At 41.9% G+C, this 24,027-nt stretch overlaps 1 protein-coding gene across 1 annotated transcript in view; it reads left to right on the top strand.

Annotated features, from left to right (window-relative positions):
• Nucleotides 1-24,027, top strand: part of CACNA2D3 (calcium voltage-gated channel auxiliary subunit alpha2delta 3) — a 1,043,639-nt gene that overhangs the window by 783,521 nt on the left and 236,091 nt on the right. Inside the window, exon 17 of the mRNA XM_038772667.1 lies at nucleotides 1,963-2,037. Within this exon, the coding sequence (XP_038628595.1) occupies nucleotides 1,963-2,037 (75 nt within the window). The remainder of the gene's footprint in view (nucleotides 1-1,962; nucleotides 2,038-24,027) is intronic.

The raw sequence follows: 24,027 nt of genomic DNA, 5'->3' as shown, positions 1-24,027 counted from the left end.
TCTGAGTGTTTGACATTTCCATCTTTAGGATTATGGTGCTGCAGTGATTGCAGGATAACTGAATTTGGTGAATTGGAGCAAAGGAACCTGAGGCAGCTGGTGTAGACAACTCACTCAAGGAGTTTGGAGAGGAATGGCAGGGGGAGATGGGGCGATAACTGGAGGGAGCTGTGGGGTCAGGGGAGGTTTTTTTTAGGATAGAGGAGACATGAGCATGTTTGAAAGTAGTGGGGAAAAGCCACTGGAGAGCAAACATTTGAAGATGGAGTTTAGGAAGGGAAGAAGTGAGCAGAAAGGTGCTATGATAAGGTATGAAGGGATAGGTTAGGTGGAGGGGGTGGATTTTCAAAGAAGACAGGAGATCTCTTGAGATAGTACTGCAAAAGATGGGAGAGTTGAAGGGGCAGGAGGAGGGAGGGACTGTAGAGGAAGAGGGGAGATTTCAAGGAGACAAAGGTAAAGGAAAATGAAAATGCATTAGTGACAACTGGTATATTACACTGCTTTTAAAGAAACATTTTGATTGATTTTCATTTGGAATTACATTTTTAGTCAAATACCACTTGCTTATAATGGAAAAAGTCAAGCTTCTAAACTCCTTCTGGAGCCCTCAATCTGTTAGATACCAGGGCATATAATTGTAATTAATGCAATGTTGACTGTGTCTGACATTTTTCAGGGAAAGGAGATAAAAGAGATGATATAAATCTCAGAGGCTATGAAATCCCTAATTTATCTATAATGGAATGATGAACTATTATTTTGTCACTGGATTCTAATAGAGTCCTATTAAGACTTGTTGTTGAAGTTAACTTTAGGAGAAAGGTTGGTTACTTTTGACCATTACCATTAATATTTGGATTATTTAGTTCTGGACAAATTTTAATTGAACAGGTCAAATTCCCTGAATTTTATATTCATAGTCAAATTGATAAACCAGGTAAGTCTATTGATGGTTTGTTTGCTCTGCAGACTGGATAGTCGTGTACTAGTATGCTCAATTATTTGTCATATATGGAAAACATTTTAAACCAAATCACTTAATACTGCAAGAGTCCATGATTGAGAAATAACTCAGTAGAAAAAGAAGACACCCCCCCCACCCCCCATTCTATTCATTGCTGTGGCAAAAGAGAGTAGAATATTCTTCCTTTGGAAAGTGATCAGCTTTATGCCAAAGGCTTTTTAAATGTATGAATTATTTCTAGGTAAATTTATTGTAACCAATGGGTGTATTCAACTGTGTAATGGAAGTATTGCCCAAAAACTAGTATTGGCATTTGAATAAGGACAGTTTTAAATTTGATTACATACTTTTTAAAGCTAATAAAATATTTCATTGCTTCCAAACCACTTCCCATAGATCCATTTAGTCAGAAAACATAAATGTCTTTGCATTAAATATCGTCTAGGTTTTGTGTAAATTGAAGCACACTTGAAACAATCTGGCAGCAGGACAATCTAAAGAATGAAGGATGTAAATGGGGTTGATTGCCAAGTTTCCAAGAAGGAGATACAAAGCTCTCATATTATGGAAAAATTGTCTTGTGAAGTCTCCTAAATTTTTGATGATCACAACACATTAGTGGAAATTGTAACTATAAAAGTCATTGCGGTTCTGATTCATATATCAGCACGATAAAACTTAGATTCATGTTTCAAAACAAATTTTGCACTTTTTTGAACATACTATTTTTCCATTTAAATAAATAGAAATAAGGACTGTGGATAACAGGAACTTTTAAATTGTGCTATTTACCAAGCTCATCATAGTGACAGTTTTTCATTTTCAACAAATGTCAAGGATCAGTGCTTTGCGTTTATTTTAATGAAATATTGTGTTGATAAGGGTTATGCATGCCAAGCTTAAGATGTAAATCACTAAATGTTAGGATTTTTTTTTGTTTGTGAATTCACCAGAGATCAAGCTAATTAAGGCTTCTTTCTCATTTACTATTACAGTTAGGTATTCATGGTTATGCATTTGCGATCACGAACAATGGCTACATCCTGACTCATCCTGAACTGAGACCATTGGTAAGAAAAATATTTATTGACTTATTCATGCATATAATTCATTTGTGAGGATAAAATTCTGCCTCAACAATCATATGTGGAAAACCTTAGTTCACAATGGAGTATTTTATTTGAATGCTTATTGCAGTTTGCTCCTTAAAGGAACACATTTGCAAAATCAGTAGACGTATATGCCATTAAATTTGTCATGCAGAAACTACAGCGCAAACCCACTAAGTCAGGCACAAGTAATAATCTCTGGAATTTCTGCCATGTGGTTCATTTCATTGGTAAGTGGGGATTCTCAAGGAAACTTTGTCCCTTGTAGGTTGAGATTTAAGGAGGCCTGCATTTTAAAATAAGCACAGAAACAGAAAAGCCAGTATTCATTACGAAAGTGAGTGATGGAATGGCCTTTTCAGCAGTAAAAGACATGCAAAGTCCTGGCTTCCCCTCCTTCTCTTCCTTTGATCTCATCAAAATAATAAAAATAGAAGCAAAAGCACATTATGAAAATGTTTGTTGACAAAACACCCTGGGGGACAGCTCCATTCAGGTTTGCATCATTGTTTAGGAATACATCATGTAAGTGTTCCATCATTATCAAATCTTGGTATAGTACTCCTGGTATTAATGATTCACTGCTGCATACATGTGGATGCCATATGGATTTTTAAGTTGCCCCTTACAGCAATATCTGATTTCACCAGTGTTTCAGCAGAAATCAGTACCATTAGTTGGATGGCTAATTTCGTATGTTCTTCAATTGAAATTATTGAAAAGTGTGATTTATGAAGTTAGTGACAAAGATCCTTAGCACATTACCCATTTCCAAGCAGCACAGTTTTTGTTTGTCAGACCAGGAAGCTTGGAATTCTACGTTTGATTTAGCTGAGTGTTTGAGTTGATTGTTTCTTCATTCATAATTGTGACTGAAAAGGGGAAATGAGAATGTCAGCAGTCAGTAGCTGGAACTTCTTCCAGAGAATGAAATGATTTCTTATTTAGCAGTTTTAGAAGTAGGTATAGGCTATGGTAAAATAAAGAAGTAGCATGTATTTTCAGATTTTAAAGGGTGATCTCTGTCAGCCCTGTAGGACATTTTTATGCTTCTGAAGATTTCTGCAACTCTTAGTGTCATATGAAGTTTGCATTGATCCTGTCTATATGAAAGAGTTCTCTTCTTCCCTACCCCTCACCAATCACACAGTTATAGTATGAATTTAGCTATTCTTCTTATTCAAAGGTGATGCTATTGATAGAGATCCTTATCCATGAGAGTGGGTCTGATTGAAAAGATAGGTGTATGACCAACAATCCATTGCACCCTGTGTACAAAGATTAGATTTTGCCACACTAGTGTATATGCATGCCACTTGCAGTGCCTATTGTTGCTCTGAGAATATACTTCTTGGTATCCTTGCATCTGAATCTTTTACTCAAGGAGAGCAACACCTCTCCTGATTGTTCAATGCCAGGCCTACTTTCTGTTGTTGTTACCTACAGTTCCTGGCTCTGCCACATTGGTTGACCCTGTGCTTCTGCATATTTAAAGTGTTTATTCTGGCTTCCCTTTCTCTCTGGCCTCTTCCACCTCACCATCCAGCAAATGCTTGGGCATGCTACTATTACCCATTCAGGTATATGATAAGCTGTGCACTTGCTAAATAATAATAATAATGATAATAATAATAATAATGGTAATATTGGTATTTGTTAAGCACTTACTATGTGCCAAGCACTGTTCTAAGCACTGGGGTAGGTACAAGTAATCAGGTTGTCCCACGTGGGGCTCACAGTCTTCATCCCCATTTTACAGATGAGGTAACTGAGGCCCAGAGAAGTTAAGTGACTTGTCCAAAGTCACACAGCTGACAAGCTGTGGAGCCGGGATTAGAACCCATGACCTCTGACTCCCAAGCCCGGACTCTTTCCACTGAGCCATGCTGCTTCTCTAAAGCTAAAATATGACCCACCACCAAGATGACCTTTGATTGTGTTCCAACAGTTAAAAGCATTGATCTATAGGGTGTTTGCAGATTGTGTCTTCCAATTGATTTCCCCAAACAGGATCTAGTTGATTGACACATCTGCCAATCTACCTGTGGAAAGGTCCTCTAGTTGGATGATGATGATGATGATTATGGTATGTGTTAAGTGCTTACTCTGTGTCAAGCACTGTTCTAAGCACCGGAGTAGGTACAGGTTAATCAGGCTGGATTCAGTCCCTGTCCCATATAGTCTGTGGGAGGGAGAACAGGTATTGAATCCCCATTTTACATTTGAAGAAACTGAGGTATAGAGATAAGTGATTTGCCCAAGTTCACACAGCATATAATTGTCAGAGCCAGGATTAAAACCCAGGTCTTCTGACTTCCAAGCCCGTGCTCTTTCCACTAGACCACACTGCTTCCCCCAGCCAGGATCTGGTTGTTTGGGTTAATGGGGAGTCGAGGGGCGGGGGGTGGGGAGACCAGAAGGAAAGGAATGGAGGTAGCACACCAGCACTGCATTACTCCAGGGACAGTTTCTATTCCTGCCTTCCCACCGCACTTATCTCTTCCCACCAGGGGACTCTGCAGTCAGGGATCCCTCCCAGCCAGGCACATAGAACAGACTTTGGCCAGCTTCAGGATGGCAGTTAGCCCGAGGGATCCTCCCCAGCTCCTGGCTCTCTTGGAGTGGGTGGAAGTGGGGAGCTCAGAGCCTCCTGTACCCAACCTACTTTCTCCCACGTGACACTCATGGCAAGTCATAGAGGGCGGTAGGAAATGGGGGAAGATGGAGGGTAATGGTGAGAGAGATGGAGAATCATGGTAGGGAGACCAGGGTATGCAGTGAAACATGGAAGGGGAAAAGAGGATAAGGGGATGGATAGAGGAAGGTCCTACTTTTCTTGCTTCCCCTTCTCCACACCTTCTTTGCTAGTACTGGAGAAAGTGATGCTTAAGTAGGCAGGGATCGTGTCTACCAGCTCTGTTGTAATGTACTTTCCCAAGTGCTTAGAAGAGTGTGCTGCACACAGTAAGTGCTCAAGAAATACCATTCATTGATAAGAGGATTTGGGAGAGCCTTGAGTTGGCCTGCTACACTGACTTCATGGCTGCCGACCTTTATTGGATAGTAGGACTGCTGTCCATAAACGTGTAGTTACTTTGTGGAATCACTAATTTTCCACAAGTTGTCTCTGTGGATAAATTACATCCAGATGAGTTTAATAATGATGGCATTTGTTAAGCACTTACAATGTACGAAACACTGTTCTAAGCGCTGGGGGGATACAAGGTGATCAGGTCGTCCCAGGTGGGGCTCACAGTCTTAATCCCCATTTTACAGATGAGGTAACTGAGGCTCAGGTAAATTAAGTAACTTGCCCAAGGTCATACAGCAGACATGTGACAGAGCCAGGACTAGAACCCATGACCTCTGACTCAAGCCCGTGCTCTTTCCACTTAGCCACGCTGCTTCTCATTTCTGCAATAATAAAGAACTTGTCTTAAAGTTATGTATGTCTTAGAGGTGATGCTGATTAAACTGCTTGATAAGGTTGGTGTACCTTCTGTGGTCTCAAAGCCAAATAAAAGATTGAACAAGTGTTACACCTGTTCAGATTTTCAGTTTGGTATGAAGTGTGCTAATTTTTTATTAGCCATCTTCCTACAGGGCACACTAATTTCCTTGAATCTGTTTTCTACTTATTTCTCGGTCTGTGTATTATTGGATACTGACCTGCCTAGATAGCAGAATTTGGTAAAACATTCAGCTCCATATTAGTGAAGAAAGTCGTGGTGGGTGAGGTTTTCCTGCTGCAGGCTGGTACATAATCCAGATCTTCTTCAGTCTTATTATCAGTCCATAGTGCTATTCTGACTCTGCAAAGCAGTTCGTGCACATGAATTTTCAGATCCCTTATCACATCCTCAAGCATGTGGCGTATCTAAAGTTGAATAGATTTGAGGTTACTATACGAACCTTGTGGGGATGGGCGAAGGGTCAGCTAGGGAATCTTCAGCTGCAATTCAAGCAAGATGCCAGTTGTACATAATATTTACCAGAGTCCAGGTTTATTATTGCTCTCAACTGTTTTGGGTAAGATCTTTAAGGGTACTATTAGCTTATAGCAGCTTTTTTGTGATGAAGTCAAGGATTTTGGATGATGCTCTTTACCTGTTGAGTTTGAAGAGTTTCTCTGAGGACTAGAATCATATTCTAACACCTCTATCCATTATTGCATCCTTATGGATGCTTGCATAGCATAGCTTGTACAAGTTTGGACCTCTCACCCAAGTTTGCTTTACTCCATTGCTGATGATGAAAAGATCAGACAGGACACTTTCCCACTGTTGGGTAGGGACTGTCTGTATATGTTGCCAACTTGTACTTCCCAAGCACTTAGTACAGTGCTCTGCACAGAGTAAGCGCTCAATAAATATGATTGATTGATTGATTGACACTTTCAAATCTAAGTACTCAGCCATATCATCATGTGCTTCTCCTGTAACCAATTTGCTGCTGAGATTATGTCTGTTGGTCTGAATTTTGGTGTGAAGATATATAAAGATTCATGGAGTGCAAGGTTAATGATATTTATTTTTAAGAGCTTGACTGTGAGCCTCATGTACAGAGAGTCTGAAATGCATATATACACACAGACATAGGTTCACACCCAAATTTCCTCATTTCCTGTGAGCTTCCTCTCTAAATCCTGTTTTTGATTGTTTGGGGGGCTATCATTATCATCATAAATATCTTCATTATCATTATCCCCATGTTGTACATTGACTGCTTCAAACCTGATTATCTTGAACCTACCCCAGCACTTAGTACAGGGCTTGGCAACTACCGCAGTTGTTATCTTTTAATCGGCATGGGTCCTTCCCTTTTCTTTCTTTCTTTTCCTTCTCCTATAGCTCTACCAATGAATGCCATGCCCCCATGCTCCACATCTCTCCATAAACTTGAAGAAGATTGTGAAGACAGTAGTTATTCCTTTTTAAAGTTGCTCAATGTTATATGCATATCAGATATCATTATCATATATCATTATTGAGATATGATATATATATCATTGAGCAACTAATTAGGGTTAGGATTAGTTCCCGAAGATATGTGTCTGTATATGAGACACAGCCTGTTCCTTTTGATTTTTTGTTATTGTTTGTTTTGGTTCATTTTAAAGGAAATCATTCATGTATATCCACTGGGAATGAGTGTGCGCTGGGCAAAAATCCACATTGGCTGCAATCATGCTCAAAAAGAGGCCTAGATAATAGGCTACCAGCAGCTTCCTGGGCAAAGGTGATCATGTATTCTTTATTTAAGTCCAAATTCTAATTTGCAAAATGAAACCATATACCAGAATCCTTGGGAAACTAAGAAACCACTCCTTCATTTTTGCCAAGGAAGTTAAATTAGATTGATGGGGGTTAATATCACTTCAACCCCTATGTGGATTAAGCCCAGAGGGTAAAATTTTAATAATCTCACCGCTCCATCTGTTGTTAAAGTGGTTTCTATTTCTGAGGCCAATAGAAAAAAAAATGGATAGCTCAAAAGCACAATGCCAATGTATTATTGTAATTAGTCTAATAAAATATTTCCCCTGAACCTAATATATGGCATTGTTTGGCATTTGTTTTACTCTTGTTTGATTGGGGTGTGAAAAATAAAACATCTCCAAAAACAGCAGCCTATTCGGCAAATCAACCTAGGTTTCATTGACCTTGGTGGAATTACTGGGGTCACATTTCTGTACAGATCAACTCTTTTGTAAACAATTTCTCCGGGATTTTGTGGATGTATACCATGTTCTTCAGTATCTCACAGTCCGGGTATCCTTTCCAAGTTTTTTTTTTAATCTACCAAGGAAATTCATTGGTGTAAAGGAATTGAGAGGGTTTAGTAATAATGGAAGTAGTAGACCTGCCTTCTGAACTACCCGACAGGTAGCAATTCATGAGTGTGAAGATCTGTGAGAAAGACTCTCTTTTATACTAGTTTTCTTTGTCTGGGAAGAAACAGTAATGCACTATTCTTGGCTTCTTTTTAAGAATAAGCATTGGTCAGGTACCAGTGGTAAAGAGGAGAAAGGACTATTTCTACTGCCAGCAGGATGTGTTCTTGAGTTAGATGTTTTTGCTGTAGCAGTGATGCTTTGCCCTGAGCCACACACATTCTCTCTCCTGATTTCCCCCCATGACCGGTGGCATGCCTTATAAGATTGTCAATAGGAAGAATGGTTGCAGCCTTTTTTCACAGAACAGAATATCTCTGAGACCTCAACACCATCAGACAATAATGTGCCCTCTCCCATTTGGGAAGCCCATCATTGAGTCTGGTACTGAATAGCTTTGTAAGAGTGTAGGGAGAGGGTTGGTGGGGTGTGGGGGGGTGTCTTTTACACTTTCCTTTAAAAAACCAGGAAAAAGCAAAATACAAGAAACAAAACAAAGTAAACAAACAAAACAAAACTCCTTGTGGGTGGGAAATGTGTTTCATGCTTCTGTTGTAGAGTACATTGTAGCCATTGGGCACTCTGTAAAGATCTTTACTACTTCTACTCCTATTATTGGGGAAGCTGTCCTTAGAAGTTTTAAGGTGATGTTACTGATGGTAGGATTTTGTCATTTTGTGTGGCTGATAAAACCAATGTGTAACTGATAATTTCTTTAACATTGTGTGCATGCAAAGATTGTCCCCTGCTACAAGACTGTGACATTTGTTGCCCACCATTTCTGGAACTGTTTTTCTTTCTCCATTTTGGTGGGACAATCTTCCCATAGTCTTTGTTCCCAAGACAGTCACTCATTTCTGACCACTGCTGATCAGACCGAGTTATGCTGCTGCCTCCCAGTTTCTGCTGGTCTGCCATATCAGTTGTAGGTTTTACAAATCTCTTTAAAATTGTGTCTTTAAAAATCTCTCCTTTTCACTCTTTTTATGGTGTTCCCATTTCAGCTCATTATAGAGATGTTTTGGGGGTATTCTGCATCTTACATTTTCTTCACACCTCCCTCTGGGTGAAGCTGTGATGTCGCTCCTGTGTGGGTGATCTGATTATGTTCCAGGACCTCATTATTCGTGATCCCGTTTTATCACATAATGCTAAGAATTGCTCATAGGTAGCATTGATGGACTGCTCTAGGTGTCATATGTGGTGATCCAGGTCTTATAATCATAAATGAAATTTCAATACTGTGATTGCTCTGCAGACCTTCAGTTTGACCTGAATCTCGATGCCTTGTTGGGTGCCACAGTCATTATTTGAGTTTCTCAAGGGACACCCTGGCTCAGTAGAAAGAGCCCGGGCTTTGGAGTCAGAGGTCATAGGTTCAAATCCCAGCTCTGCCAATTGTCAGCTGTGTGACTTTGGGCAAGTCACTTAACTTCTCTGGGCCTCAGTTACCTCATCTGGAAAATGGGGATTAAGACTGTGAGCCCCCCGTGGGACTACCTGATCACCTTGTAACCTCCCCAGCAGCTTAGAACAGTGCTTGGCACATAGCGCTTAATAAATGCCATCATTATTATTTATTTATTATTATTATTCATCAGATACCTACATTGGTCTATCTGTCTATCTGTTGCCAAATTGTACTTTCCTCACTTTGAATGTGAGGGTTGACCAGGTGTGGGCTTGTTCACAATCTCGGTTTTGCTGATGATAAGTGGTTCTTTACTATTTTCATGTTTTCTAGAGTGATTCAAGGATTGTTGTAGATACTTTCAGCCTGTTGAGTTGAAAATGTTTCCCAGAAGATAGGAATCTCTTTTTATATATAGTATTTGTTAAGCACTTACTTTAATAATAATAATAATAATAATAATAATCATGGTATTTGTTAAGTGCTTACCATATGCAAAGCAGTGTTCTAAGCACTGGGGAGGTTACAAGGTGATCAGGTTGTCCCACAGGGGGCTCACAGTTTTAATCCTCATTTTACAGATGAGGTAACTGAGGCACAGAGAAGTTGTGACTTGCCCAAAGTCACACAGCTGATAGTTGGCAGAGCCGGGATTTGAACCCATGACCTCTGACTCCAAAGCCCGGGCTCTTTCCACTGAGCCATGCTGCTTCTCCACGCTGCTTCTACTTTGTGCCAGACACTGTACTAAGTGCTTGGGTAGATACAAGTTTGTTAGGTTGGACACAGTTCCTGTCGCTCATGGGGTTCACAGTCTCAATCCCCATTTTATAGATGAGGGAACTGAGGCACAGAGAAGTAAAGTGATCTGACCAAGGTCACATAGTGGACAAGTGGCAGAGCTAGGATTAGAACTCAGGTCCTCTGACTCCTAGGAATCCACATTCCTTGTTGTCTTTGAACATGGCTGCATAAGCTAGTTTTCACCCTATCATAAAGTCCTTCTTTACTCCTTTGGGTACGAAGAAAAGATCTAATAAGGTCCTTGTGATTCTCACATGGCCAGCCTTATCATCATGGGGAATATTAGGACCTTGCTCGTCTTTTCAGGACAGGCAAATTCTTCCAGTTTTTGCCAAAGGCCAAGTCTGCTGAGAGTGTCAATCACTTTTATACGGTCTACGGACACTGACTGGAGGCCTAGATGCCGTTCCCTGCATTCCACCTGTATGTGGTCCAGCTCCAGACCTTTGACCATTTGGAATTGTGGAAAGAGTGGCTGCCCCTCTTTCTAACATCAATATGTTATATTGTGCATGCCTGCAACACATGACATCATAACATATCGTGAAAACGTGCTTGGAAGATTATTTCTCTCCTGCTGTGTCACCACTGCACCTACAGCCACACCTCAACCAAAGCTAGCTCTGGAATCCCCAATTATGTCCTATTAATGGATCGCTCCCATCCATCTTTGTGAAGGGCAGTGGCTTCCCTATCTTTTCGAGAAGCTTTGCCGCCATCTTTGGAAAGAGCAGCAATGTGCCCATCTCTGAGGAAAGCCATGTTGGCACCATTTTTAAAAAGGGTCAGGTGCTGGCCATTTTTGGAAGGCCGTGGGTGGCCGCCATCTTTGGGAGGCCCTGCATGGCTAGCCCTGTTGCACAGTGTCCTGTGAGCAGCAAAGTTAATGTCTTCTGTGCCCTGCTATGTTTTGAAGGTGCATGGCAGTACTAAACGGATAGTGCTAGGTTTTTTTCTTGATTTATTTGTTTTTTTATGGTGTTTGTTAAGCGCTTACTATGTGCCAGGTACAGTTCCAAATGCTGGGGGAGGTACAAGGTAATCAGGTTGGACACAGTCCATGTTCCACATGGGGCTCACAATCGTAATCCCCATTGTACAGATGAGGTCACTGAAGAACAGAGAAACGAAGTGACTTGCCCAAGGTCACACAGCAGACAAGTGGCGGAGCCAGGACTAGAACCCAGATCTTTCTTAATCCCAGGCCCATTTTCTATCTACTAGACCACAATGCTTCTAGTTAATACTGCTGTTCAGTAGCACACTGCTAGAATCTTACCAACAATAGAGACCGGTGAGATTTTACAATGGAATTTGCAGTCAATACTCTCCCCTTTCCTCTTAAAGATGGTGATATTTATTAGGCACTTAAAATGTGCAGAACAGTGTACTAAGTGCTAGAAAGAAATAGACACTACCAATTCAGACACTATCCTTGGCCCACAGAAGGTTCTCATTTTGCAGCAAGGGGAAGGCAGAGAAACTGAGCATCCCAGATCTGTTGATAGATGGACTGCTCTTCCTCACCATCCTCCGCTCCTATCAGGGCAGTACTTGGGAACTGCATTAGTGGGCAGTGAAGTGATGGGGTATTTTGCCTGCAGAGTGGCTAAGTCTTCATGTATCAGATGGGCTATTCCGTGCATGGTGTGTGTGGTGAACAGCTGTTCTTTATTTGCATCCAGGGCAGGACACAAGAGAATGGCTTTAAAATGCATCCGGAAGAACTTCTGCAATAGAGAGGTTATGAGGCTTTAGAACAAAGCACATTGCCAGAAGGAGTGGAACTGACAGTACTGTTTCTGAAGATGCCTTAGATGTTGTGTGATGTGAGAATCGGTGCTGAACTGGATAATCTCTTAGCTGTCCTGATATTCTATTATTTTTGTAGTCCTCAATAAACCCGTGCTGTTCCAAGGTATTTTGGATATCTCACTGAGGCAGTTACCGACATTCTTCGTTTCAGGGCAGATTTACGGACTGAAGAGTTCTACTCCAATAGAATAATGCATTGAGCTACAAAGTGTTAGCAGATCTTTGTTACAAAGCATAGTTTACCTAAATATAGTCTATACTTGAAAAAGAACATTGAAAATGATCCCGAACTCTCAATGCTTAAAATTTTATCTGTACTAGTTTACGAGTCCTGGGGGAGTATTTAAATAGTACAGAAGTTCCAGAGGGGATTAAACTCACATTCATAGGATCCCCTGTAGAAATTTTGAGAGATCATCTCAGTTCCAATCTCAGTAGACCATATAGTCAGTTATTCCAGGGCTACGCATCCTTCATACAGGAGAGTGATCAAATCATCCTTGCCAAGTAGCTGCCATTCTCATTTAATGATCATTTCAGTTTCTCACATCCATTACTATTAAATAAGTCTTTCTTCTATCTTTCATCTCTTGCAGTTTAAGGCCATTTCCCATTTGCTGGCAGCTGATCATCAGTCTGCCTTTTAAGTTACCCTTAAATCTATTTTCTTCTTCAGGCTAATGAAATATTTTATGAATTTTATATTTTTGTCATTTCATCATTTTGTTGCTCTCCTCTAGACCCTCTCCTTTGAAAATTTAGATCCCGAATTGACTGCCATTTTTATTTTCTGTGAGATCTCTAGCTGGTCTTGTAACTAGTGTAGATTCTCACTGTTATTTTTTCTCTAAGAGGAGAAAGGGAAGTTCTGATTCACTTGGCATGTGTTCTTGGCCATCTTGCTAAAATGGCACCAACAGTGGCACGAACAGTAGAAGATAAGAAAGCAATTGCTTCCACGACATTGCACATCATAAACTTCATATTTCAACACAGGAAGGAGATGTAATTTATGGGGTGGAATATATTCTTCATGGGCTTTAAAGGGCCTCATCTGCCTTGGAGAGATTAGGACTTATTTTGGGTTAGGGACATTATTCATTAATATACTAAATTAATAGTGGTGAACTCTCTTTCCCATATGGTACTTCCAGCGTGAGAAACAGTGTGGCCTAGTGGATAGAGCACAGGACTAGGAGTCAGAAGGATGTGAGTTCTCATCTTGGCTCTGCCACTTGTTTGTTGTGTGACCTTGGACAAGTCACTTAACGTCTCTGCGCCTCAGTTACCTCACCTGTAAAATGGGGATTAAGACTGTGAGCTCCATGCAGGCCACAGATTGTGTCCAACCTGACAAATTTGAACCTATCTCAGTGCCTAGTACAGTGCCTGGAACATGGTAAGTCCTTAATAAATGCCATAATTGTCATTATTAATTATTATTATTACAATGAACATTCAGTAGTTGCAGAGGGAAAAACCATATCCTTTCACCTCCTTCGTTATTCCCCACTTGAAGCAAATGTCCTGTTGGGGTCATGCTCACTGGGCTTCGTAATAACAATAATGATCATTGTGGTCTTTGTTAAGCACTTCCTTTGTGCCAGTCACTGTACTAAGCGCTGGGGTGGATGCAGACAAATTGCGTTGGACACAGTCCCTGTCCCACGAGGGGCTCCCAGTCTCTATCCCCATTTTCCAGATGAGTAACTGTGGCACGGAGAAGTGAAGTGACTTGCCCAAGGTCACACAGCAGACAGATGCAGAGCCGGGTTTAGAACCCATGACCTTGTGGCTCCCAGGTGCGTTCTCCATCCACTATGCCATGCTGCTTCATTGGAGAGGGGCGTGTGTGTGTGTGTGTGGGGGGTGTTTTATGGTATTTGTTAAGTGCTTACTATATGGCAGGCACTGTTCTATGTCCTGAGGTAGATATAAGGTAATCAGGTTGGACACAGTCCGTGTCTCACGGGGGGCTCACGGTCATAATCTCCATTTTACAGATGAGGTAACTGAGGCACAGAGAAGTTAAGTGACTTGTCCAAGGTTAAACAACAGACAAGTGGTGCAGCAGGGACTAGAACCCAGGTCCTTCTGACTCCCAGGCTTTTGCTCTATCCACTAGGCTATGCTATTCCTCCAGTGGATCCCCAACACTCCTGGGGTATCGTGATGTAATCAGACCCATTATTTGATTTACCTTTAGCTTCTTTGGTCCTGTTCCCATGTTGAACAACCAGGTACCATAGCAATCCTTTTTTCCCCAGACCTGACCCTTTCTCTCCTGAGAAACACTGGGCTGTGACAGTTTATTCCCTCTAACACTGGTGCTCTCCTTTCCTACCAAAACAGCCCGCTGCGGCTCCAGATCTGCTTCCTCTGCCTTGCCGCTAGACTGTAGTAAATAAATAAATAAGTAATGATGGCATTTATTAAGCGCTTACTATGTGCAAAGCACTGTTCTAAGCACTGGGGAGGTTACAAGGTGATCGGGTTGTCCCACGGCGGGGCTCACAGTCTTCATCCCCATTTTCTAGATGAGGGAACTGAGGCCCAGAGAAGTGAAGTGACTTGCCCAAAGCCACAGCTGACAATTGGTGGAACTGGGATTTGAACCCATGACCTCTAACTCCAAAGCCCATGCTCTTTCCATTGATCCACGCTGCGCTCCTTGAGGCCAGGAGCCATGTCTAATAAATCTACTGTACTCTCCTAAGTGCTTAGCACACTACTTTGCACATAATAGGTGCTAAATATTTTGGGTTTTGATTCGTTGATTCCTTCCTACTTCTAGAAAGACAGTTTAACTGATGGTCAGGGCATTTTATTTTTGGCATGAGGAATGGGCTCTAATGGTAGGTACTTATTAATTAGTGTAGCCTAGAGGATAGGGCATGGGCTTGGAAGTCAGGACCTGGGTTCCAATCCCAGCTCCGTCACTTGTCTGCTGTGTGACCTTGGGCATATCACTTCAGTTCTCTGTGCCTCAGTTCTGTCATCTGTAAAATGGAGATTAAGATTGTGAGCCCTATGTCGGGGAGGGGCTGTGTCCAAGTTGATTACCCCAGCGCTTAGAACACTGCTTGGCACACAGTAAACACTTAACAAATACCACAATTATTATTATTAATAATAATTTATTAGGGTATTAAGCACTTATGTGTCATGCACTGTTCTAAACACAGGTATTCATTCATTCAGTCGTATTTATTGAGCACTTACTGTGTGCAGGGCACTGTACTAAGTGCTTGGAAAGTACAATACAGCAGTAAAGAGAGACAATCCCTGCCCACAGCGGGCTCACAGTCTAGAGGTAGATACACGTTCATCAGGTTGGAGACGGTCTCTGTCCCACATGGGACTCACAGCCTAGGTATTCACATAGAGACACACCCCATGATACAAGCATGATGTGTTCCTCAAAAACATGAATTTTGAGTGAGTCTTTATCCAGGGCTACATCATCAATTATCATATAGTCTAACTCTGGACTTTGCATATTGGGGTTATTTGGAACCAGGGTTGCACCTGTACAACATTTCACCATTAACAGTGTAAGTTTTGAAAATGGTAATATGTATTTAATAAGAGTATAAATGCTATTTCCTTAAAGTGATTAGATAGCCTGCACCTATCATGATCTCCTATCTGACTGTGGCATTGATGGGAAAGAGCCCAACATGGAGCAGATAGCACAGCAGGGTTAAATAAGATAAAAGAAACATCGGTTAATTCAATCCCTCTCTCTCTCCCTCTCTCTCCCTCTCTTGCTCTGTCTCATTCTCTTGCAATTGGGCCTGTACCCTTTGGACACTTAAAAATAATAATTGTGGTATTTGTTAAGCACATACTATGTGCCAGGCACTGTACTAAGCCCTGGGGTAGAAACAAGCAAATCAGGTTGGACACAGTCCCTGTCCCACCTGGGGTTCACAGTTTCAATCCCCATTTTACAGATGAGATAACTGAGGCACAGAGAAGTTAAGTGACTTGCCCAAGGTCACACAGCAGGCAAGTGACAGAGCCAGGATTACAACCCATGACCTTCTGACTGCCAGTCCCATGCTTTTATCCAGTACGCCATGCTGCTTCTCTGCTTCTGCACTTGTTAGTCACCCCACCCTCGGCCCCACAGCACTTACGTATGTATTCATTCATTCATTCAATCATATTTATTGAGCGCTTACTGTGTCCAGAGCACTGTACTAAGCACCTGGGAGAGTACAGTACAGTAAACAGACGCATTCCCTGCCCATAACAAGTGTACAGACTTGGAAGGGGGAGACAGAAATTAATATAAATAAATCACAAATATGTACATAAGTTTCATGGGGCTGGGTTGGAGGGGAGAACAAAAGGAGCAAGCCAGGGTGATGCAGAAGGGAGTGGGAGAAGAGGAAAGGATAGGCTTAGTCAAGGAAGGCCTCCTGAAGGAGATATGTCTTCAATAAGGCCTTCCTTGAAGTGGGGGGTAGTAATTGTCTGTTGGATTTGGGGGAGGAGGGCATTCCAGGACAGAGGCAGGATTTGGGCAAAGGGTCGACAGTGAGATAGACAAGATCAAGGCAGGGTGAGAAGGTTAGAATTAGAGTAGTGAAGTGTGCAGGCTGGGCTGTAGTAGGAGAGTAGTGAGGTGAGGTAGGAGGGGGAAAGTGATTGTTTTGAAGCCAGTGGTGAGGATTTTTTGTTTGAGGCAGAGGTTTATGGGCAACCACTGGAGTTTTTAGAAGAGTGGGTTGACACGTCTTGAACGTTTTTGTAGAAGAATGATCCAGGCAGCAGAGTGAAGTATGGACTGGAGTGGGGAAAGGCAGGAGGGTGGGAGGTCAGCAAGGAGGCTGATGCAGTAATCAAGGAGGGATAGGATGAATGATTGTATTAAGATGGTAGCAGTTTGGATGGAGAGGAAAGGGAGGATTTTAGTGATGTTGTGAAGGTGGGCCAGACAGGATTTCGTGATGGATTGAATCTGTGGGTTGAATGACAGAGAGGAGTCAAGGAAAACACCAAGGTTATGGGCTGTGAGAAAGGAAGGATGGTGGTGCCATCTACAGTGATGGGAAAGTCAGGGGGAGGACAGGGTTTGGGTGGGAAGATAAGGAGTTTTGTTTTGGACATGTTAAGCTTGAGGTGATAGGAGGACATCCAAGTAGGCAAGAGGACCTGTCTTGTCTTGAAGGCAAGAGGAAATGTGAGATTGCAGAAAGGGAGAGAGATCAGGGCTGGAGATGTAGATTTGGGTATCACCTGCATAGAGTTAAAACAAAGGGAGCTAATGCAATTGAATACGATTGAATGAATGAGTTCTCATTATTTATATTCATGTCTGTCTCCCTCTCTAGACTGCAAATTCAGTGTAGGCAGGGAATGTATCTACCACCTCTGTTGTACTCTACTCTCCTGAGTGCTTAGTACAGTGTTCTGCACACAGTAAGCTGTGTGCTCAATAAATACCAGTGATTGCTCTCTGCTTTTTTTCTTTCTCTTTGCATCTGTGATTATCTCTTCCATTCCTATCTGTTTTCTCTCCCTCTCCCTCAGTCTTTGAATGATTGGCCCCTCCCCAGGATGCTCCCTCCCTGAAAGCCTTCCCCTGTGACCCATTTTGCACTCCAGACTTTCCACCCATTTTATGGTTAGATATATCCATGGTTATAGAGCTCCTTATTTGTCTCATGTCTCATGTTTATATTTATATTTAACAGTTTCTATGTGGCATCTAAAACGTTCAAGCTAAGGACTGCTGTTTGAATCACCATGCATCTCCAAAATGCATTTTATATACACTCAGTTATACCATAACACCTTTCGTTTAGAGCACAGTGGGGAAAGTCGGAAATGTTCCCATGATAACATGAGCCAATTTTAGATACAGCACAATGTGGTAGCAGAAGAAAGAACTGTGCACATGTACACAGCTTAGGGCACTATAAGTAACAATACCATGTTTTTCTCGATAAGGTTCTGCAAAAATGCAATCCCTGAATTATAGGAGTAATTGACGTTAAACAAGAAACGCATCAACAGCACTTTGCAGCAGCTTGTGATCATAACAAAATGGGAGTTTACAAAAACTTTCAGTGGAGTGGCTTTTTGAGGCAAAGAAAAATAGCCAAAGTGTAAAGGCATGATCTTAGTTCTGGGTTTGGGGGAAGTAACCCCTGCAGACACATTCAAGAAAAGCAGGAAAGAGCCCAAATTTAATGGCATTCTCACAGAAATTGGAAATCATGGAGAGAAACTAATCCTCAGATGTCTGCAACACTGAGGAAATTCCATATTGCTTCGAAGATTCAATTGTATTTATTGAGCGCTTTCTGTGTGCAGAGCACTGTACTAAGTGCTTGGAAAGTATAAGTTGGCAAAATATAGAGATGGTCCCTACCCAACAACGGGCTCACAGTCTAGAAGATGCCACCTTAGTCATAATGCTTAGTACAGTGCTCTGCACACAGTAAGTGCTCAATAAATACGATTGAATGAATGAATTAATGAATGAATAATGGGGAAATACTGATGGGGAAAACTGGGAAAACTTTCAGCACGCCCACAACATTATGTAAAAATCTTTGTCCTCTACTGTTTTCCCAGTCTGTAATTTATTTTGTCTGTCTCCCTCTGTGTACTGTAAGCTCTGTATGGGCAGGGATTACTACTACTAACTCTATTATATCATATTTTATTGTATTATTATTAATAATAATAATCATAATTGTATTTATTGACTGCTTAATCTGTGCAAAGCACTGTACTCAGTGCTTGAACTTTCACAAGTGTTTAGTACAGTGCTTTGTACACAGTTAGCATTAAATAAATATCATTGATTGATTTTAGACTGTGAGCCCACTGTTGGGTAGGGACTGTCTCTATATGTTGCCAACTTGTACTTCCCAAGCGCTTAGTACAGTGCTCTGCACACAGTAAGCACTCAATAAATACGATTGATGATGATGATGATGATTAGAGAGAGCCTCACTGTTTTCCATTGCTGGCAAGAGTCTAGCCAGAATCCTTCTGAATACATTACTGAAGAAAACAATGAACCATAGGCTACCAGAACCACACTGGCTTTGGACCAAAACACAAAAGAGATGTGATCTTTAGCACCCTGCTAGATACAGGAAAATTGCAGGGAGTCACACCAAGACCTCTGTAATATGTTCATAGACTTTACGAATACATTTGACATCAAACAAACTTGGGTTCTGGAAATTGCTAGAAAAATTTGACTGCCTTGAGAAATTTACCAAAATCCTTAGGCTACTTCACAATGGCATCCTCAGTCAAGTCATAACTGAAAGAGTGCTTTTCCTATAGCAGTCGGAGTGAATGAATGAATTTCTCACGGAGAAAGGTCCGGTTCTGTTCAACCACATCTCTGACGCCACAGTAAGCGCTCAATAAATAGGATAGAATGAATGCTTAAGGGTGCGATATGATGCTGTCTGGGAGCTGTATTAAGCATATACTTTCAAACCATTAGGAAACTCATTGGGGTATGAGCATCATTGAAGACCTTCCAGACAATGGTTCAGGAATTGCTGTATGCAGTTGTCTGTATTCTTCTCAAGAATACAGACAACTGTAAACAGCTTCTAGAGAAACAGCATGGCTCAGTGGAAAGAGCACAGGCTTTGGAGTCAGAGGTCATGGGTTCAAATCCCGGATCTGCCAATTGCCAGCTGTGTGACTTTGGGCAAGTCACTTAACTTCTCGGTGCCTCAGTTACCTCATCTGTAAAATGGGGATTAAGACTGTGAGCCCCCTGTGGGACAACCTGATCATCTTGTAACCTCCCCAGCACTTGGAACAGTGCTTTGAACATAGTAAGCGCTTAATAAATGCTATTATTCATTATTATTGAGTCACATGCACCAGAAGACATGCAAATACATAATTATACATTTCTTTGCAGATTCAGCACAGCAGTATCGTCTAACATTGAAACAAACTGAAAGGGTGTAAGCTCGTTGTTGGAAGAGAATGTGTCTGTTGTTATATTGTACTCTCCTGAGCGCTTAGTACGGTGCTGTACACACAGTGAGTGCTCAATAAATATGATTGACTGAAAGACTGGAAGCAAAGAAGTCAGGTTGGAGGCTGATGCAGTAGTCAAACTGGGATATCAATCAATCAATCAATGGTATGGATTGAGTGCTTACTATGTGCAGAGCGCTGTACTAAGTACTTGAGAGAGTACAATACAGTAGAGTTAGCAGGCTATGACATGTGACTGGACCAATGTGGTGGCAGTTTGGAGAGAAAGGAGTGGATTCTGGAAATGTTGACACCTGTCTACTTGTTTTGTTTTGTTGTCTGTCTCCTCCTTCTAGGTTGTGAGCCTGTTGTTGGGTAGGGACCGTCTCTATATGTTGCCGACTTGTACTTCCCAAGCGCTTAGTACAGTGCTCTGCATACAGTAAGCACTCAATAAATACGATTGAATGAATGAATGAGTGAAAATGTGGTAGGAGAAGAAATGGCAGGAATTAATGAATGACTAAATATGGAAGTGAAAAGAGATTGAAGAGTCAAGGATAATGCCAAAGTTATGGGCTTGAGGAAATGGCGGCGTTTTCAACTGTGATGGGAAAGTTAGGTGGTGGAAAAGATTTGGGAGGGAAGTTGAGTTCAGTCTTCAACATACTGAGCTTGAGGTGTTTTGGAGGCAGGAGGATATGCACTTAGGCAATGGGACTTTAAGACAACATTGTGCCCCATACTTGTCTCTCTGCTGGTGACCCAATGCTTACCTCATCGCCCTGCCTTTGTCCCCTTTCATATTTAACAGATTACAGTTCTCCCCATTTTCAGTCTTTCTACACTCACCTCATTCATTCATTCAGTCATATTTACTGAGTGCTTACCATATGCAGAGCACTGTACTAAGCCCTTAGGAGAGTTCAATAGAACAATAAATAGATACATTCCCTGTCCACAGTGAGTTTATAGTCTAGAGGTGGGGAGACAGACATCAATACAAATAAATAAAATTACAGGTATGTTCATAAGTGCTATGGAGCTAGGAGGGGGAAAGAGCAAAGGGAGCAAGTCATGGTGACTCAGAAAGGACTGGGAGATAAGGAAAAGTTGGGGTTTAGTTTGGGAAGGCCTGTTGGAGGAGATGTGCCTTGAGCAAGGCTTTGAAGAGGGGAGAGTAATTGTCTGTTGGATTTGAGGAGCGAGGATGTTCCAGGCCAGAGGCAGGACTTGGGCTAGGGGTCTGCGGCAAGACAGGCGAGATTGAGGCACAGTGAGAAGGTTAGCACTAGAGGAGCTGGGATGGGTTATAGAAGGAAAGAAGCGAGGTGAGGTAGGAGGGGGGCAAGGTGGTGGAGTGCTTTAAAGCCAATGGTGAGGAGTTTTTGTTTGATGCGGAGGTGGATGGGCAACCACTGGAGTTTTTAGAGGAGTGGGGAAGCACGTCTTGAATGTTTTTGTAGAGGAATGATCTGGGCAGCAGAGTGAAATATTGACTGGAGTGGAGAGAGTCAGGAGGCTGGGAGCTCAGCAAGGAGGCTGATGCAGTAATCCAGGAGGGATAAAATGAGTGATTGTATTAATGTGGTAGCAGGTTGTATGGAGAGGAAAGGGAGGATTTTAGTGATGTTGTGAAGGTAGGCCAGACAGGATTTCGTGATGGATTGAATATGTGGGTTGAATGACAGAGAGGAGTCAAGGAAAACACCAAGGTTATGGGCTGTGAGAAAGGAAGGATGGTGGTGCTGTCTACAGTGATGGGAAAGAAAGAAGGTGGACAGGCTTTGGGTGGGAAGATAAGGAGTTCTGTTTTGGACATGTTAAATTTGAGGATACAGGAGTACATCCAAGTAGAGATGTCTTGATGGCAGGAGGAGATGTGAGACTGGAGACAAGGAGAGAGATCAGGGCTGGAGATGGAGGCTTTCCCTGATTAATGTCTTATCTCCCCCACATTCTCTGCCCTCCCCAAACTGCCATTTAGGCACTTCCATACCTCTTAAGCACCTTTTAATGGTATCTGTGAAGTGCTTACTATGTGCCAGAAATTGTCCTAAGCACTGGGGTAGATTCGAGATAATGAGGTTGGACATAGTCCATGTCCCACATGGGGCTCACAGCCTTTATCCCCATTTTACAGACAAGGTAACAGAAGCACAGAGAAGTTAAGTGACTTTCCCAAGGCCTCACAGCAGACAAGTGGCATAGCCGGCATCAGAACCCAACTCTTCGTACTCCCAGTCCCGTACTCTTTCTACTAGGCCATGCTGCTTTATGTGGGTACTCAAACCCTCCACCCCCCCATAGCACTTATTTACTCTGTACATTTATACTCTATCAATTCCTCCTACCTGTGATTTATTTAAGTGTCCATCACCCCCACTAGATTGTAAGGTCTCTGGGAACAGGAATCATGCCTAATAATTCTATTGTACTCTCCCAAGGGCTTACTAGAGTGCTTTGCACACAGTAGATGATCAAATATTATGGATTAATTTATACTCATCTATTTTTTTTTTCATTTTTTTAAATGGCATTTGTTAAGGGCTTACTATGTGCCAGGCACTGTACTAAGCACTGGAGTAGATACAAGCTAATCAGGTTGGACACGGTCCCTGTCTCTCATGGGGCTCACAGTTTTAATCCCCATTTTACAGATGAGGTAATTGAGACACAGATAATTGAAGTGGCTTGCCCAAGGTCCCACAGCAGACAAGTGGTGGAAGCAGAATTCAAACTCAGGTCCTTCTGACCCCCGGCCCTTTCTCTATCCACTAGGGTATGCTGCTTCTCACTGTTGTGTCTGATCTTGCACTTTGTGGCTCCATTTATTGCTGATTGTGTATCTGTGTGTGTTATTCGGATGGAAGCGCAACATTATGAACCAGTTTTTCAGTTGTTTTCCTTCTACTACCCAATAAATTCTCTTTTGATTACTGAATAAGAAAGTCACTTCCAGTTGCCGTGTGTGCAAACTGATGATGAATTGAGAGTGATTGGCCATTAGGTGGCAGCCTAGCACTGCCACGTTTAATATTCCTGACTGAACCTCCCTGCTATCAGAGGGTGCAACTCTCATTCCTTGTGTTTTATTTATTCAAAACAGATACTAATGCCCCTGTGATTGCTCTGTTTATGAATAAAACAATGCAATTGGTATTTATGTGTGTTTCACTTTTAGAAGTGGGTCTATCCGATGTAAATTACCTCATTTTCTGAATAGAGAGGGATTTCTTTTGAAATCAATGAAGATTAAACATCAGAATCTTGTTTTGGTTTGTTTTGGGGTTTTTTTTTTTGGCTGAGATACTGGAGTACGGTGTTTGAACTGCAGTGATGTGAATAAATGAAGGTGACGTGCTTCATCACCTTGTGAAGCTGCATGGTCTAGTGAAAAGAGCACTGGCCAGGAATCAGAGGACCCTGGTGCTAATCCTGGCTCTGACACTTGTTTGCTCTGTGATCTTGGGCAAGTCACTTCACTTCTCTGTGCCTTGGTTACCTCATCTGTAAAATGGAGATGAAATCCCCCTCCCTCCTACTTAGACTGTGGGACAGGGACTGTGTCCAACCTGATTACCTTGCATCTACCCAGTTCATTCATTCAATCAATCGTATTTATTAATAATAATAATAATGGCATTTATTCAGCGCTTACTGTGTGCAAAGCACTGTTCTAAGCGCTGGGGAGGTTACAAGGTGATCAAGTTGTCCCACGGGGAGCTCACAGTCTTCATCCCCATTTTATAGATGAGGGAACTGAGGCCCAGAAAAGTTAAGTAACTTGCCCAAAGTCACACAGCTGACAATTGGCAGAGCCGGGATTTGAACCCATGAACTCTGACTCCAAAGCCCGTGCTCTTTTCACTGAGCCACGCTGCTTCAATTCAGCAACAAAGAGAGACAATCCCTGCCTACAGTGGGCTCACAGTCTAGAAGGGGGGAGACAGACATCAAAACAAGTAAACAGGCATCAATAGCATCAATATAAATAAATGAAATTGTGTATATATATATATATATATCAAAACAAGTAAACAGACATTAA

The sequence above is a fragment of the Tachyglossus aculeatus genome, chromosome X1, assembly GCF_015852505.1.
Source record: "Tachyglossus aculeatus isolate mTacAcu1 chromosome X1, mTacAcu1.pri, whole genome shotgun sequence".
Taxonomy (NCBI): Eukaryota; Metazoa; Chordata; class Mammalia; order Monotremata; family Tachyglossidae; genus Tachyglossus; species Tachyglossus aculeatus.
Note: the sequence above shows the minus strand (reverse complement) of the source record. Positions and strands in the feature narration are given on the sequence as shown.